Source organism: Prunus avium, chromosome 3, assembly GCF_965620075.1.
Source record: "Prunus avium chromosome 3, drPruAviu1.hap1.1, whole genome shotgun sequence".
NCBI classification, from domain to species: domain Eukaryota; kingdom Viridiplantae; phylum Streptophyta; class Magnoliopsida; order Rosales; family Rosaceae; genus Prunus; species Prunus avium.
The window spans coordinates 29626590-29643929 of record NC_142286.1 but is presented as its reverse complement, the minus strand read 5'-3'; the positions used below and the strand labels follow the sequence as shown (position 1 = coordinate 29643929).

At 36.9% G+C, this 17340-nt stretch overlaps 1 protein-coding gene and 1 pseudogene across 2 annotated transcripts; both read right to left on the bottom strand.

The window, feature by feature from the left end:
* Positions 1–876: 876 nt before the first annotated feature.
* Positions 877–3620, bottom strand: LOC110772814 (UPF0481 protein At3g47200-like; annotated as a pseudogene). Its single transcript, XR_015834774.1, has 2 exons — positions 3297–3620; positions 877–2424 (listed from the first exon to the last, which is right to left on the bottom strand). The product of XR_015834774.1 is annotated as a UPF0481 protein At3g47200-like (transcript).
* Positions 3621–9474: 5854 nt separating this feature from the next.
* Positions 9475–12117, bottom strand: LOC110772799 (UPF0481 protein At3g47200-like). Its single transcript, XM_088250155.1, has 2 exons — positions 12049–12117; positions 9475–11029 (listed from the first exon to the last, which is right to left on the bottom strand). The coding sequence occupies exon 2, from the start codon at positions 10993–10995 to the stop codon at positions 9727–9729; it is 1269 nt and encodes a 422-aa protein (XP_088106281.1). The 5' UTR covers positions 10996–11029; positions 12049–12117; the 3' UTR covers positions 9475–9726.
* Positions 12118–17340: the final 5223 nt, after the last annotated feature.

The following is a 17340-nucleotide window of genomic DNA, read 5'->3' as shown; positions in this document are numbered from 1 at the left end:
TTTGCTTTTAAAAATACTGGCCCCTTGCCACATGCTCACGCGTGTGCCAATTGATTTTTTATTTTATTTTTATTTTTAGTTTTTAGAATTAAGAAAATAAAAAATGGGTAGTTATTTTCCATGAAAGCAGGATTCATTATCTTATTTTGTTTTTAATTTTAATTTTTTAAATTGTGAATTTACCATATTATCCTCATTTAATTAATAATTTCAATTATTAATGTTTGATAACCAAGGGCATTTTCTGGTATTTTGAATGTTTCACCATTCTCTGCCTTTTGCTTTATATATATAGATAATAAAATAATACGATATTTTGCATTTTGGATGGAGTTAAATTTTTTTCAAAGTGTCAAATTGCCACGTAAGACATCAAATTCAAATTTAATATTTTGAAAAAAGTTGGACACCACACGGTCAACATCACATACTTTCAAAACTCCGTCATGATGCATCAAGGGTATGTCACTAAACTAGCTATCCTTTCAAAACTCCGCCTCATACGTTTCAAAAGTAACTCCTGTCCACACCATGGACAACACCTTTCCAAGTATCTCGGGTTGGTGACTTCATTATACCTCAGTTGAATTATTTCTTAATATATATATATTTGGTCTGATATTTCTTAATATATTTAAGTATGGGCTTAATTAGTGTTTTCCACTTTGGATTCGAATTTTGCTATCAATTTATCTCCTGGAGTTCAAAAGTTCTCACTTAACCCCTCTCTACTTTACCATTTTTCTTAAACTCTGTCCACAAAACCATTAACTGACGTGGCATGAAAGTTCTAATAATTTTAACTATTAAAAATTTTAAAATCCAAATTAAAATATGAAAAACTTATTACAGCCAATTATTCACATAAACAAAGCCTTGAAATGAAAACCATTGGCTTTGACTTCGAACATAAACAAATACAAAAACTAAAAGGGTTCACAAACATGTGCTGAAACAAACAATACTCGCAGTTCATTATTTCCCAAACTTGCAAGCGAGACATCGAAGGAAACAAAAAAAAAAAAATTAAACGAAAGAAAACGCAAACGGAGAATTGGTTCTGGTGGTAGGGTTGGCTACTTGTAGTAGGAGAGAACAGTATATATGGTCTGCGTTAAGGTAAGGATGAGAATAACGGCCACTCCATTAGAAACAGACCAGAATGATGACGGATTGTATAAATAATTCCGTTTGACCCTTATTAGCCAAGTCTTTAGCCAGCGACGCTTAATATATTCATTTACTTCCTTTGCGAGGTCACCGTAATAGAAGTACATGGCTTCACTGCCTTTGGAAAGCCTTTTGAAGAAAGTGGCTGTGCTCACCTTGCTCAACTCTGTAGTTATAATTTATTTCTGAATCAGAAAGTCCACATCTTGTACAGACTCAATAAGTTGACTCAACAGGATGGCATAAGAGGTCATGTGACACTGCTCGGGCTTCTGTGAACATTGTTCGTAGGCTATGAGGTTTCTGATGAAACATTCTCCATCCTCTCGAATTATTATTGGTGGAATCCCCATCACTCCATTTTTAAAGGTAATGCCGAGCTGGCCATTGTTGGATGAGGCAGCCACAAATTTGACTCCAATTTCTAGAAGCTCTGACACGGAAGGAATCGGAGTTTTTTTTTTTTTTTAATTTAAGAAGAAAAGGATCAGAGTTCGATATTCAACATCCGTCACAACTTCCACGTATGGTTGAACCACAAAATTTCTCACAGTCTCGAGTAAATGGCTGCTTTCGAATTCTTCTTCGAGGTTTCTATTTGACGTAGAGATAGCATATGTCTCTTGAAATGTGGGGTTCTGAAAGGAAAGGCAAGCAAGTTGACGTAGAGATAGCAGTCCATGGTAATCCCTTGTGACCTTGAATAAGCAGTCAAGAACCCTCCATGGGAGTTGGTTTTCAACTAGCAACAAATCATTTTTAATTGTCGACAACATCCTTGGCGTCTTTAAAATAGCATCATCATCTTCCCTGGGAGAAGGGCCTAGCTGTTTCCAGAGAAGTTCAATAATAAAGCAGCCATCAACGAGCATCATTTGTACAAATTCATCACTAGACAGAGGAACCACTTCTTCATAGCAATCACGACAAAAATTTTCTTGCTCTCTAATTATATCGATAAGGTACGCCAAACCGTTGTGTAGAGTTAGTTTACGAAGAAGGCAATTCAAATACCATATTTTCATTTTTTCCATGGCTTGCAAACGCTCTCTTCCATGGTGAAATGGCCCAATTGAAACCAGATTCGGGGCCACTTCATTGTACCTTCGTAGTGTTTCTGGGACTCTGTATATGGAACTATGAGATTGTAATGGTAATGCGCCTTTAAGTTTTGTTGACAAGGAGTGTAGTAATCCATCGTCCACATTGCTGTCTACCATCATGATCCCCTTCAACCTCCAAATTTGACTCGCTCTGCTTTTATTAATAGGACAAAATCAGCAAATTGTTTATAACAAAAAATGTCAATGAATTGAAGTACCAAAAGTGGAACCATGTATAAAGAATATCTACAACTTAGAGATTTATACATGTAAAATAGATTAACAAATAATACTAAAGAGAAAAGCTTGGCTCCTTCTCAAAACAAATTGAGGAGGAGCTCATTCTCAAAACAAATGGGATTTTGACACCTATCAATCTAAGACATATATCTTGAATATATTATGGGTTGTGTGGTCAATGACCTTCATGGATCATCTTCTTCTTCATTTTTGTACTAGTTACTCATTCTTCTATCAATAAAAAATGCTATCTTTCGACAAACAAAAAAAAAAAAAAAAAAGCTATCGCCCTTCTCTCTCTTAAAAAAAAAATCCTGTCTTTAAGGTTTTCAAAAACCAAAAAATAAAATTAAATAAATAAATAAATAAAAACTCATTTACTCTCTATAATTATCAATTCTCTCTTGTCACTTTGGACTTATGATACCCGCATTATTTCAGAAAAAGAAAGTTAATATTAGATGAAGTTAGAATAATTTATTTTTTAAACCTTTTTTCATCACATTGGTAGAATCACAAAAAGAAACCCAAATTCGTTATTTTAGTATATGCATAGACGACGGACATTTGTAATTCCTGCATAAAAGAACCAAGATCTAATTGAAATATTTTAGATTTCATTGATAAAAAGATAGGAAGGTTGATAACTTGCACAGTGCTGCTCGAGACACCATATATATGTAATTGGTAACTGACAGAGGAAAGAGAAAGATGCATGTTTCTAGAACACACACAAACATTTGAAGTCTTAACGTTTGTAGGCAATTTGTAGGAGAAACTCACCAGGATGAATCGAGAGGTTCGATGGACCTGTGTGTTCTCTTGGATATTTTGAGAAATCGAGAGACAGAGCACGAGGGGGAGATCGAGAGACAAATTCGGCAAGAGAAGAACTGAAGGAGTGAAGTTAAACCAAAAAATCACACAGAGAAGCAAGAGAGAGAGCGTGAGAGAGAAGAGAAGAACTGAAGGCAGTGAAGTTTAAACCAACAAATGAGTCATGAACTCCGCCACAAGCAGCCTCTCATCTCCTTCGCAGTAGCATCCAATCAGATTCGCCAATCTCTCACTCCTCAGCGTCCCCACCGATCTCGCTTCCTCCGATCAACTAATTTATGAATGTGACAGGAAAATAAAAGTAACATTGAAAACTTGAAAAGCTTGCCTTGCCGTCAGTTTTGGGACAAGAACAATATTTTTGTTTGTGTTTTTTATGGTATAAAGTAAGGGATCTGATTTCCCCACTTTCTTTTTCTCCACTTACACTCCATTTTGCTTTTTAATATTTTTTAATCAATTTTGTTCTTTCTCTTCCTTATTCTACCCTTACTCTACATTAATTTCTTTTAAATTCACTTTTATATTAGTTCTTTTTCTTTATACTTAATTTTCCAACTTGCACTTTATTTTCAGTATATTTTTTCCTTTAATTGAGTAAGAAATTGAGTTTTTTTTTTGGGAGCTTTAGTAATATACCCAAAATAGGAGCTGAAATTATAAAAAAAACCCCACATGAAATGCACTTTAGAAATATACCCAAAAACTATTTACTACATAAGAAATGAGTGTTGAAGTTCCTATAAATTATGCAACAACCCGGTCGTAAATTAATAGTTAAATATTAAATTATACAAGAAAAAGACAATTTTACCCCCGAGATTTATTTAAATGATTAAAGAGTTGACTTTTTATTCGGGGAAGATTAAATAATTAAAATAAGAGGAAATAAGTTTAAATGAGGAAAGAAGTGGAAATGAATAATCAAATAAAATGATTTGAATTAATTAAGGTTTTTGGAAATTAAAGTATTATTTAATATTAAAGGGGCAAAAAGGTCATTTTAAGTTCGGGAGGGAATTTGGAAATTCCGATTGGACTGTTGCGTATAGCACGTCGAGACGAGTCCGTCGACACGTAGTGAGCCCGAATCGGAGTTTTAACGAGGAAATGGCGATCAAGAATAGGCTAGTGGCATAACTGTAAATATTTCGAAGTTCAGTTTTTTTCAAAACCCAGAATTTCTTCACTTGGGCAGATCGACCAGCCAACTTCAGGTTGTGATTTCTCCCAACTTTGGCCTCTGTTTCAAGCAAGACCGGTCCCAACCACACTTCCCTCTTCCAGCCTCAGCCCTTTGCTGCCTCAATCCGCCTCCGTAGTCGCCGGAATCAGCCACGAAACAGGCGGTTTTTGACAGATTTTTCTTAAACTTTCACCGGTCGTTTCTCCCTTCTCCGGCCACAAAACCGGTGGAATAGGGTATGCTTTTCCACCTATTTTTCATGCTCAAGTTGATGGTTGGGTAGGATTTGAGAAATTTCTAGCTTTGATAGGTTGAAATTTGAATTGGATTTTGGCCAGTTTTGGGATTGCATTTCTGGCTACTTTCGCTTGTTTTTCGGGGTAGGTCCAAGAACAAAAGTGATTCCAAATGGGGTTTTACACCTAGGGTAGAAGTTTGGGCTGGCGGTTTGGAGAATTTCCGGGCGCCGGAAATTACTCTGCACACCCACGCGCGGCCGGAGCGTGGGCCAGGTGTTGGGGACCACTTCCAGTCCTAAAATGATCTTCGTGTTCTTACGAGACCATAGGTACTTTCGGATTTCAATTCGGATAACATTTGAACCCTGAACGGATCTCGCCTATTGTGCGATTTCTAGGTTTGATATGTTTGAACCGTTGGATCATAGTCAATTTCATATATGTTGATCTAGGAAATTCCAGGATCGTAAAACGGAGTCCCGGATACTCTAGAAACACCAACCCTAGGGCTAAGTTTATAATAACTGTCCGATCGTACGATCGTGATTAATCCGACCATCCAATCGAGACCAAACTTTTGGGACATGTGTCCTAGGAATATTGGAACCTTTAGGGACTCCCGATTTTGTGATAGGAGGTCGTGGGCCATGCGGGCCAGGTTGACCGAGTTTAGGCGGGCTGACCCCTCGGTTGACCGTGAGTCTTCCGAGGCAGTTATATCCTTTGAGAAGGGTTAGAAGGACCATGTAAACGAGTCCTGACCGGGAATGAGTTATCTGAATCAATTTATCATAAAATTGATATAAAGGCCAGGAAATAGATTGTGAAATAAAAGGAAAGTATTGATATAAGTTTGGGATACGGTTTTTCAAACCCATCACAAGAGTACTGTTGTTAATATTATGTTAACTCACAATTGTACGGGGCAATTAGTAGTATAGCAAGACAAGTATGAGGTCATACCCACGAAGACTGAGAAGTTAAAATTAGTTATGTACTTAGATTACCAAATTCAAGAAAGTAGGAGGTTATGTCTAAAACAGAATTTAAAGTAAGACTGGTTGTGATTGTTGAACAAAAGAAGCAAAATGAAATTTCAAACAAAAGCAAAGTAAGTAAGTATAACAAAGAGTGGTTTTAAGAGCTGGAAAATAGATTTGGAGACTAGGGCATTCGAATCACAATAACAATTCAATTCTGGGTTATAAGGCGTCAAGTAACAAGTCTAATTCATATTCAAAGATTGATTCTAACTAAAGTATGATTAGGCCATGGTGTCTGGTTCTAACCTTGTGTTCCTAATTCCCTAATTTGATCATCTGTTGTCTAACATAAAATTAAGCATTAGGAACCCATTAAACATAGAAGCACAATTTAAACAACCAAGCATGTGTCTAGTCCCTGTTGTCGAATGTCCATATACACTCTTCCTATTCATAGTTCAATTTGAATCAAAGCATGGTGTCTATTCTTGATTCAAACCAAGATAGCTAACATACAAGTTCTAATGGTGATCAATCATTCAAACAAGCATATTAACTGATAAGCATAATGAATAAGAACATGAATCATGAATCAAACTTGAAACTCCAAACTTGAAACTTATAAACCCAGAATATTCATGTTAGGTTACATCAAAGCTCTAGTTATGAAATTAGCTGCTCATAATGAAAAAGAAACTTAGATAGAAATGAGAAAACATAAGGAATGCAATAAGAGTAGAAAAACCACTTTTCTGAAGTTCTTGTGGTGTCCAAGACTTCTTCAAGTGTTTCTCCACGTCTAATGCTTCTCCAAGAGCTTCCCCACATCTAGAATGATGTATGACAGCTAGTAGGTGATTTAGGATGAGTTTGGGTGAGTGGTGATGGCTGAAAAAGAGGAAATTCGTAAGGAAATGGAAGGGAGGTTTTCTGGAGCTGTTTTGGTGATTTTTGGGTAGTTTAGAGTATTGAGTTGATTGCTGGAGTGTTTGGGGTTGTGGGAATGTATGAGGATGATTTCTGGACGTGTTGATGGAATGATGGAAGTGTGGAGGATGGCTGGAGTGAATTTTGTAGCTTGAAGACTTCTCTATTTATAGGGCTAAGAGGGAGGAACATCATGATGAAATCCAACACCACCATTCCCTTAAGCAAATTAGGACTTTAAGCACTCAAACGTGAAGTTCAGAATGTCTTCTTTCCAGCCATATGTTATTTGGGCCAATCCAAGGTCGGAGGAGAAAGTTAAGGCCGAAACAAATTGCTAACTCATTTTCCGCGCTGATAAAATCCATCCTGAGCATGGCTCTGTGTTTGCTAGGTAACAGACTCCATATTTATCCAATGGGGCTGAATTTTGGATATGTTATAGTACACACCAATTGGAACAACTTTCATGAAGAATGCGGCCTCATCCGAGCTGTGTAGGTTGCTGAAACAAATATTGCAATGTGACCTATGAAACTGGACTGGCAGGGAGCTGTAGCCAAAATGAGTTTGTCTTTAAGCTCTTCATCCATTCATCCAAATTAGGCCTTAACATGCAAGGATTGCATCATTTACTATCCAAAGCCATCATTATTACCTAAAGCTCAATGAACTGAAAGATAAACACAAAAAGGATTAAAAGCACAAGTTTAACTCAAAAACATAACCAAATCATAAGCTACAAGGGTACAAAATGATATACAATTATGAACCGATCACTCCCCTCCCTTCTCTCCCTCAAATTCTCTTAGTTTCTCTTTCTAGTTTTTAATTGTTGTAATGAAATATTTGTGCTGAAATTCTCTTTAAGTTTTTCTTAGTTCCACTTTACTTTTCATTGTTATGTAAATTCTTTTCTTTAGTTTCAAGTTTGATTAGTTTCCAAGTTTCAATTATGGTTTTTGTTCTTATTCATTATGCTTATAAGTTAATATGCTAGTTTGAATGATTGATCACCATTTAGGCTTGCATGTTAGCTATCTTGGTTTGAATTAAGAGTAGACACCATGCTTTAATTCGAATTGAACTATGAATAGGAAGAGTATGTATGGACATTCGACAATAAGGATTAGATACATACTTGGTTGTTTAAAATGTTCTTCTATGCTTAATGGATTCCTAATGCTTTGTTTATGTTAGACAACAGATGATCAAATTAGGGAATTAGGAATACAAGGTTAGGACCAGATACCATGGCTTAATCATACTTTAGCTAGAATCAATCCGTTAATCTAATTGAACTTGGGAACTTATCTGCTTGAGTTATTTTATTTATTTTCTTTCTTGTTTTTCTGTTTTGTGTAGGAAAACTGAATTGGATTATTCAATCACCAATCCCTGTGGAATCGACCTCGCACTTACATATGCTATACTACCGAATGGCTCGTGCACTTGCGAGTATCACAAGTTGAGAATGCAGCTGAATCCATTTTGGTGCAGCTGAATCGACGCAACAACCCGAGGCACCACAAAATAAATCCAAACAATGCTTCATAAGCTTAGCTTGGTGGATAGAGGCATCCCCAAATAAAATAAGGTCATCGGCAAAGAAGAGGTGGGATATAGCAGAACCATTTCTGGCAATCTTAACAGACTTCCAAGTTCCAGAGGAAACATGATCATTGATAATATGGGAAAGTTGTTCCATACACAGAACAAAGATATAAGGGGAGAGGGGTCACCTTGTTTGATCCCAGCACTAGGAGAGAATCTTTCAGTAAGCTCACCATTGAGGATGGCTTGGTATCTGATAGACTTAATGCACTGCATGATAAGAACAAGTAATTTACCTCTAATCCCAATTTCCCACAACACATCATTGATGAAATCCCAATGAAGGCTTTGGAGAGGTCAATTTTCCAAGTAATGAAACCCTTCTCCAACCCATATGTTAAATTGCAACATGGACATGAAATGACAAAAATTGAAGGTTAAAATTGCTCAAACTGAGTAGTCAAATTATACATGAATTTGAAGGCTGGAAAAGATATGTCAAAAATAACATATCAAAAAGCTTGATGTCAAATATTTTTTTAATATTTTTTTAGTCATAGACCCTACTATCATTCACTCTATTTTAAAACTTTATATATCAAATGAGTCCCATTTGCTTTTAAAAATATAATAAAATAATATGATATTTTGCATTTTGGGTGGAGTTAAATTTTTTTCAAAGTGTCAAATTGTCACGTAAGCCAAATTCAAATTTAATATTTTGAATTTGACATCTCCCTTGAAGATGCTCTTAGATAAAACTTCTCTAAACTTGGTGATATCCCACCAATTATTAAGAAAAAAGTTGGATACCACACGGTCAACATCACATACTTTCAAAACTCCATCATGATGCATCAAGGGTATGTCACTAAACCAGCTATCCTTCCAGAATTTGACTTAATCACCCAACCCAATCCTCCACCTCATACCTTTCAAAAGTAACTCCACACCATGGACAATACCTTTCCAAGTATCTCGGGTTAGTGACTTCATTATACCTCAGTTGAATTATTTCTTAATATTGGTCTGATATTTCTTAATATATTGAACTATGGGCTTAATTAGTGTTTTCCACTTTGGATTCGAATTTTGCTATCAATTTATCTCCTGGAGTTCAAAAGTTCTCACTTAATCCCTCTCTACTTTACCATTTTTCTTAAACTCCGTCCACAGAACCATTAACTGATGTGGCATGAAATTTCTAATAATTTTAACTATTAAAAACTTTAAAATCCAAATTAAAGTATGAAAAACTTATTACAGCCAATTATTCACATAAACAAAGCCTAGAAATGAAAACCATTATTGGCTTTGAATTCGAACATAAACAAATACAAAAACCAAAAGGGTTCACAAACATGTGCTGAAACAAACAATAGTCGCAGTTCATTATTTCCCAAACTTGCAAGCGAGACATTGAAGGAAACAAAAAAAATAAACGAAAGAAAAAGCAAAAGGAGAATTGGTTCTGGTGGTAGGGTTGGCTACTTGTAGTAGGAGAGAACAGTATATATGGTCTGCGTTAAGGTAAGGATGAGAATAACGGCCACTCCATTAGAAACAGACCAGAATGATGACGGATTGTATAAATAATTCCGTTTGACCCTTATTAGCCAAGTCCTTAGCCAGCGACGCTTAATATATTCATTTACTTCCTCTGCGAGGTCACCGTAAAAGAAGAACATGGCTTCACTGCCTTTGGAAAGCCTTTTGAAGAAAGAGGCTGTGCTCACCTTGCTCAACTCTGTAGTTATAATTTTTTTCTGAATCAGAAAGTCCACATCTTGTACAGACTCAATAAGTTGACTCAACAGGATGGCATAAGAGGTCATGTGACACTGGTCGGGCTTCTGTAAACATTGTTCGTAGGCTATGAGGTTTCTGATGAAACATTCTCCATCCTCCTTTATTATTATTGGTGGAATCTCCATCACTCCATTTCTAAAGGTAATGCCGAGCTGACCATTGTTGGATGAGCCAGCCACAAATTTGACTCCAATTTCTAGAAGTTCTGACACGGAAGGAATCGGAGTTCGATATTCAGTATCCTTCACAACTTCCTTGTATGGTTGAACCACAAAATTTCTTACAGTCTCGAGTAAATGGCTGCTTTCGAATTCTTCTTCGAGGTTTAGAGGCCTTATACTTTCAAATGACTGTTGAAATGTGGGGTTCTGAAAGAAAAGGAAAGCAAGTTGACGAAGAGATGGCAATGGCATTCGATGGTAATCAACATCTACCACCTTGAATAAGCAGTAAAGAACCCTCCATGGGAGTTGGTTTTCAACTAGCAACAAATCATTTTTAATTGTCGACAACATCCTTTGCGTCTTGAAAATAGCATCATCATCTTCCACGGGAGAATGGCCTTGCTGTTTGCAGAGAAGTTCAATAATAAAGCAGCCATCAACGAGCATCATTTGTACAAATTCATCACTAGACAGAGGAAACCTTTCTTCATAGCATTCAAGGCAAATATATTCTTGCTCTTCAATTTTTAAGAGAAGGTCCCACAAACGGTCGGCTAGAGTTTGTTTACCAAGAAGGCAATTCAAATACCATATTTTCATTTCTTCCATGGCTTGCAAACGCTCTCTTCCATGGTGAAATGGCCCAATTGAAACCAGATTTGGGGCCATTTCATTGTACCTTCGTAGTGTTTCTGGGACTCTGTATATGGAACTACGAGATGGTAATGGTAATGCGCTTTCAAGTTTTGTTCTCAAGGAGTGTAGTAATCTGAATGACACCATGATCCCCTTCAACCTCCAAATTTGACTCGCTCTGCTTTTATTAATAGGACAAAATCAGCAAATTGTTTATAATAAAAATGTCAATGAATTAAAGTACCAAAAGTGGAACCACGTATAAAGAATATCTGATTTATGCACGGAGGAGTTGCACTCTTTATTTAACGAAGGTATTTCTACAACTTAGAGATTTATACATGTAGAATAGATTAACAAATAATACTTATGGGAAAAGCTTGGCTCCTTCAAATTGATGAGTAATTTTTGAGTGTTCCGGGTACACCACGTGATTGGTGTACCATCCAATAGACGGAGGACATATGGAATATTTCCAATGCAGCTCGGATGAGCTCCTTCTCATAACAAATGGGATTTTGACACTTGTCAATCTAAGACATATATCTTGAATATATTATGGGTTGTGTGGTCAATGACCTTCATGGATCATCTTCTTCCTCATTTTTGTACTAGTTACTCATTCTTCTATCAATAAAATGCTATCTTTCAATAAACCAAAAAAAAAAAAATCAATAAAATGCTATCGCCCTTCTCTCTCTCTTAAAAATAAAAAATAAAAATCCCGCCTTTAAGGTTTTCAAAAACCAAAAAATAATAAAAACTCATTTACTCTCTAATATATTCCAAAAATAGTTCACGGTATAATTATCAATTCTCTCTTGTACCTTTGGACTTATGATACCCGCATTATTTCAGAAAAAGAAAGTTAATATTAGATGAAGTTAGAATAAATTATTTTTTAAACCTTTTTTAACTCACAACCGTAAAATCACCAAAAGAAACCCAAACTCGTTATTTTAGTATATGCATAGACGACGGACATTTGTTATTCCTGCATAAGAGACCAAGATCTAATTGAAATTTTTTAGATTTCATTGATAAAAAGATAGGAAGATTGAGAACTTGCACAGTGCTGCTCGAGACACCATATATATATAATTGGTAACTGACAAAGGATAGAGAAAGATGCATGTTTCTAGAACACACACAGACATTTTAAGCCTTTAAATTTGTAGGCAATTTGTAGGAGAAACTCACCAGGATGAATCGAGAGGTTCGATGGAGTTGTCGTTGCAGGATAAGTGTGAAAAGATAAGGTACGCAAGGATGAAGCCTACACGCCCTTTTAATGTGGAAACACCTCCTCGTCCGCATTGGTCAAAGTCGTTTTCTAATAAAGTGCTACCTACTATTTCCACCCAATTGTTTTATTTTCTCACCCCACTTTATAATCCTACCCATTATATAAAGAGTTTTTCTATTTAAACTTCGCACTTCTATTTGTTCACCCAAATTTCTAATTCAAATTTTCACAATTTCTAAAAAAAATCCCACTATATTTCCAAACTACCCCTAAATACACATCCAACAGAAAGAAAAAAAATTTAAAAACTCATCAACCTCACACCAACCACGCAACGCCCCACTATTTTGCCCCTCACCACTCTAAGTTCACTTCAATCTCACATTACTTAAAGAGGTAAAAATATTGTTAGTCAAACTCAATTGACGACCCACAAGCTAATATTTGCATACCGTATTTAGGGTTTGTGAAGAGAAGATGAGATTGTAGTAGGTTTCTTAGATTGAAAAAGAAGAGTAATGTGGCAATAAAGTGTAGAGGAATTTGTCTTTTTTTAAAACTTAATATGAAGAGTGGTGAGGTGTGTGTATAGATGTACTAGGGTTAAGTATTAAGTTGTATGACCTTTTTTGTCTTTTTACACAGTAATAGAACGTAAGAGCTTAATGATTTAAGTATTAGGGTGAACAAAGAAAAATGTAGAGTTTAAATAAAAAAACTCTTATATAAATTTGAAAAAACACAATTCTATCTTTCCACCCACTATTATTCATAAAATACCATTTAATTATTCAAGCAAATTCTCATATTTATAAAGTTAGTATTAAATTAATTCAACCAAAGCTCCCCCAACCACCCAACCTGGTCAGCCACCCCAACAATGCGGGCAGCAACCTCCCTCTGCTCGCCGGAAGCACTTTGCCCCTGAGATTGACACCACTGTGCCTATACAGTTAGTGTTGGAAAAAATGGCTCACCTAAAGGATACAAGGTTGTTTTTTGAAAGGAGTATTTTGAGTCTGCCTCCAGCGACCGGTCGCTAGGCATTTGCGACCGGTCGTCCAGAGCAGATTCGAAGTCTGGAGCAAAACTGAAGAGCGACCGGTCGCTAGTTCTTTGCGACCGGTCGCAGGAAGCACAAGCGACCGGTCGCTAGGCATTTGCGACCGGTCGTCCAGAGCAGATTCAAAGTCTGGAAGGAAAACCTCTGGCGACCGGTCGTCCGAGTCGTGCTGTGACGTTTTCTTACGTGGTTTCAACTGTGTTTTCGAGGGCTATCGCTTTCCACGAGATTTCAGAGGCTTAGTGGGTCACTTCTGAGGTAAAAGAGGGTTGACTACCTGCTGGATAGTTGGGAGAGCACTCATGGCTAATTGGTTATCTTATTTTGGATTATCTCCTCTCCATTTTCTGGTTTAATGGAGGTGGCTGAGTGGGATTCTATTTACCTACTTGATCTGACATTTAGTCTAAGTGGTGACTAAAGGAAGGAACGTGGAGGACAATCAGATATCCTATCTCTTGTCCATTGGCTTGTGTAGGTAATGGGATGAAGTAAGATAACACAAGGGTGAAAGCAAGTTGAATAATAGTAAGTGGTAGAAGCTGGAAGGTGTAAGAGTTTCTAAGTGTGAGTTTCAGAAAAGCCAAGGGGAGAGCAAGAGAGTTCTCTAAAGTGTATCAAGGTGTTGAGCAAGGGTGCGAGAGAAACAGATTGTGAGGGTAGTGTTCTAAGGGGGTTTCCTTTTGTAAACCAAAGTTGTAACATATCTTCATTAGTGAAATTTCTCAAGGTGATCACCAAAGAGGATGTAGGCAAATTGCTGAACCTCTATAAACACTTGTGTCATTTGTGTTTGGTTAATTTTGGTGTGTGTGTGTAAGACTCATCCATCATTAAGTTCTTTGTCCAAAGTCCATCAACAACAAGATCTTTAAGGGCAGTGAGTTAGTATTAATTCACAACAAGTGGTATCAGAGCTGTGTTTGGCAGCTGGAGCTAGTTCTTCTCTTGGAGTGCTAGTGTGTTGAAGATGGCAAGTGACTTGGAAGCTGAGAGTGGTAGCAGTTCACAGCATGTGAAGCAACCACAGGTAGCAAGCATGAAGGTGGAGTTAAAGCCTTTCACAGGGAAGGAGAACTTCACTCTTTGGCAACGAAGGATGAGGTCAGCTCTTACACAACAACAGCTCCATGTTATGTTGGTTGGCAAGGAGAAGAAGCCAGCAAGCATGACGGATGATGAGTGGGGAGTACTTGACGAGTTAGCCAGAGGAGCCATCGAAAACTATCTCTCCGACGAGGTGCTCATCAACGTGATAAAGGATACAGCGAAGCAAACATGGGAGAAGCTCGAAGAGATGTTTGCAGGGAAGTCGTTGTCCAACAAACTCTTCCTCAAGGAAGAGCTCCTGAATCTTAAGATGGAGGAGGGAGGAAATCTAATGGAACATCTAAGTAGTTTCAATAGATGTGTTGCTGACTTGCAGAGAATGGATGTGAATTATAGTCCGGAGGATAAGGCTCTTATGTTGTTAACATCCTTACCTCCGTCCTATAAACACTTCCGAACCACTCTTATGTTCGGGAAGGTGATCGGTGCATATTTACATATCATTTTGTACCCTTCTAGCTTATGATTTGGTTATGTTTTTGAGTTAAACTTGTGCTTTTAATCCTTTTTGTGTTTATCTTTCAGTTCATTGAGCTTTAGGTAATAATGAGGGCTTTGGATAGTAAATGATGCAATCCATGCATGTTAGGGCCTAATTTGGATGAATGGATGAAGAGCTTAAAGACAAACTCAATTTTGGCTACAGTCCCCTGCCAGCCCAGTTTCGTAGGTCATATTGCAAGCTTTGTTTCAGCAACCTACATAGCTCGGATGAGGCCACATTCTTCATGAAAGTTGTTCCAATGGGTGTATACTATAACATATCCGAAATTCAGCCCCATTGGATAATTGTGGAGTCTGTTACCTAGCAAACACAGAGCCATGCTCAGGATGGATTTTATCAGCGCGCAAAATGAGTTAGCAATTTGTTTTGGCCTTAACTTCCTCCTCCGACCTTGGATTGGCCCAAATGATATATGGCTGGAAAGAAGACATTCTGAACTTCAAGTTTGAGTGCTTAAAGTCTTAATTTGCTTAAGGGAAGCCCAATTCGTAAGCCCTTGAAGTTGCTGGTCATGCTGACCTCAGGATGAGCTATTATTTCTGGTTGGAAGCTTGGTCATGGTGACATGAAGATGAGCTAGGGCTGCTGGTGAGATTTATTAGTGAAGTGCATCAACCATTTCAGATTTTATAAAACAAAGTGTTGTATGCATTAGCCATACTTAATTCAGATTTTCAGCTTCCTTAGGCCTATATATAGTGAGGTTTCCCAAGCTTGTAAACACACCCCAAGGGGGGGAGCTCTCAAACACTTCTCTAGAGCTCCCTTCCCTTCTCTCCCTCAAATTCTCTTAGTTTCTCTTTCTAGTTTTCAATTGTTATAATGAGATCTTTGTGCTGAAATTTTCCTTTAAGTCTTTCCAAGTTCTACTTTAATTTTCATTGTTATGTAAATTCTTTTCTTTAGTTTCAAGTTTGATTAGTTTCCAAGTTTCAATTATGATTTTTGTTCTTATTCATTATGCTTATAAGTTAATATGCTAGTTTGAATGATTGATCACCATTTAGGCTTGCATGTTAGCTATCTTGGTTTGAATTAAGAGTAGACACCATACTTTAATTCGAATTGAACTATGAATAGGAAGAGTATGTATGGACATTCGACAACAGGGATTAGATACATGCTTGGTTGTTTAAATTGTTCTTCTATGCTTAATGGGTTCCTAATGCTTAATTTTAGGTTAGACAACAAATGATCAAATTAGGGAATTAGGAACACAAGGTTATGACCACACACCATTGTTAGAAATGTGCCCTAAGAGCCAATACATTTGATGTAATCTCCTTAGAATACATTTCGTATATGATATATAAAGGGCAAACTTATTTGTTATCTTTTACATCGTGTAAAGAAACAAATGTCCCGGGTATGCTAAATAAGAGATAAAGTAATCTAAAGAAGATTAGATTCGGGAGACCTTTAATCTCTAACTGTAGCATCCCAAAATGTTCCTAATCATAGGTTATCAAATGGGCATTGATAAACCGTCAAGATTAGCACATATTATGTATGCTCAATTGGGAGGATGGTTAGTTTCAAACCATTTGTGTAGTTGACACTAATACAAGTATGTGGGTGCTCATTAGTGAATGAGTACACTGAACGCGATCAACCGTAGTTCTCATATGGAGTATTTATCTATATGTCAAATGAGAACTCATAGTTGCAATAATGCAAATTAGTCCTTAGACCTGAGGCATCATGGTTGTCCTGTGATGCGTTATTGATCTTTGATAGCTCTTAAAGGCAAGCCGTAAAAGATTTGTCTTAAGTGTTGTTGGGATCTCTTAATTCATCATAGGGGCATGTGAATGTACAATAAGGAATCTCTACTTTCGATAAAGAAGGAGAATGTTTCAAGATGTGATTCAGTAAATCTTTGGCCAAAGTATTTTGAGCTTGATTTAGAAAGTTGTTCTTAATCATGTTCTTTTGAATCACATGAGGTTATAAATCATATTAGGGGTTTGACATAAACAATCCGTACCCTAATAATATGATTTGAAACATTGTATAAGAGAAGGATCGTATTGCATTGCAATTCCAACTGAATAGGTTCTTCATCTATTCTGGTTAGCTTGGGTAGCCTTGATATATTGCTAGATGTCACTCTTGGCTTGTGGAAGTCCTAGGATTGATTGTGATCGATCCAAATAAAGGAAGAATTAAAAAGGGGTTTTAATTCCAGTTGGTTAGAAAGAGTTCTAATATTTTCCCACTGCCTTGCTAATTAGAACCTAATGGATCGCACACCTTAAATGGTTAACTTTGAGTAATACAAATGAGAATGAGGAAATCAATTTGATTGATTTGATGTGGATGATTTACTACGTGTAAAAACGTATTTGGGCCTCGGTAATAGTTAAGGAAAGTCCAAATGGTTGGGTATCAAGCCCAAGGGCTTAAGACACCTAAATATTATGGTTTAAGTGTCATAAGGCCCAAGTTTGGAAGCCCAATGGGGTTTGGCCGAAAATGCTTAAGTGAATGTGTATGGGAATTGTTTCAATAAGCTCATTAACACACAAACACAATCCAACATCAACCAAATGGGTTTGGAAGATCAAA

What these genes read in the sequence shown, in the direction of transcription:
- LOC110772799 (XM_088250155.1), bottom strand. Translation starts at nt 10,995, where the DNA reads ATGGTGTCATTCAGATTACTACACTCCTTGAGAACAAAACTTGAAAGC.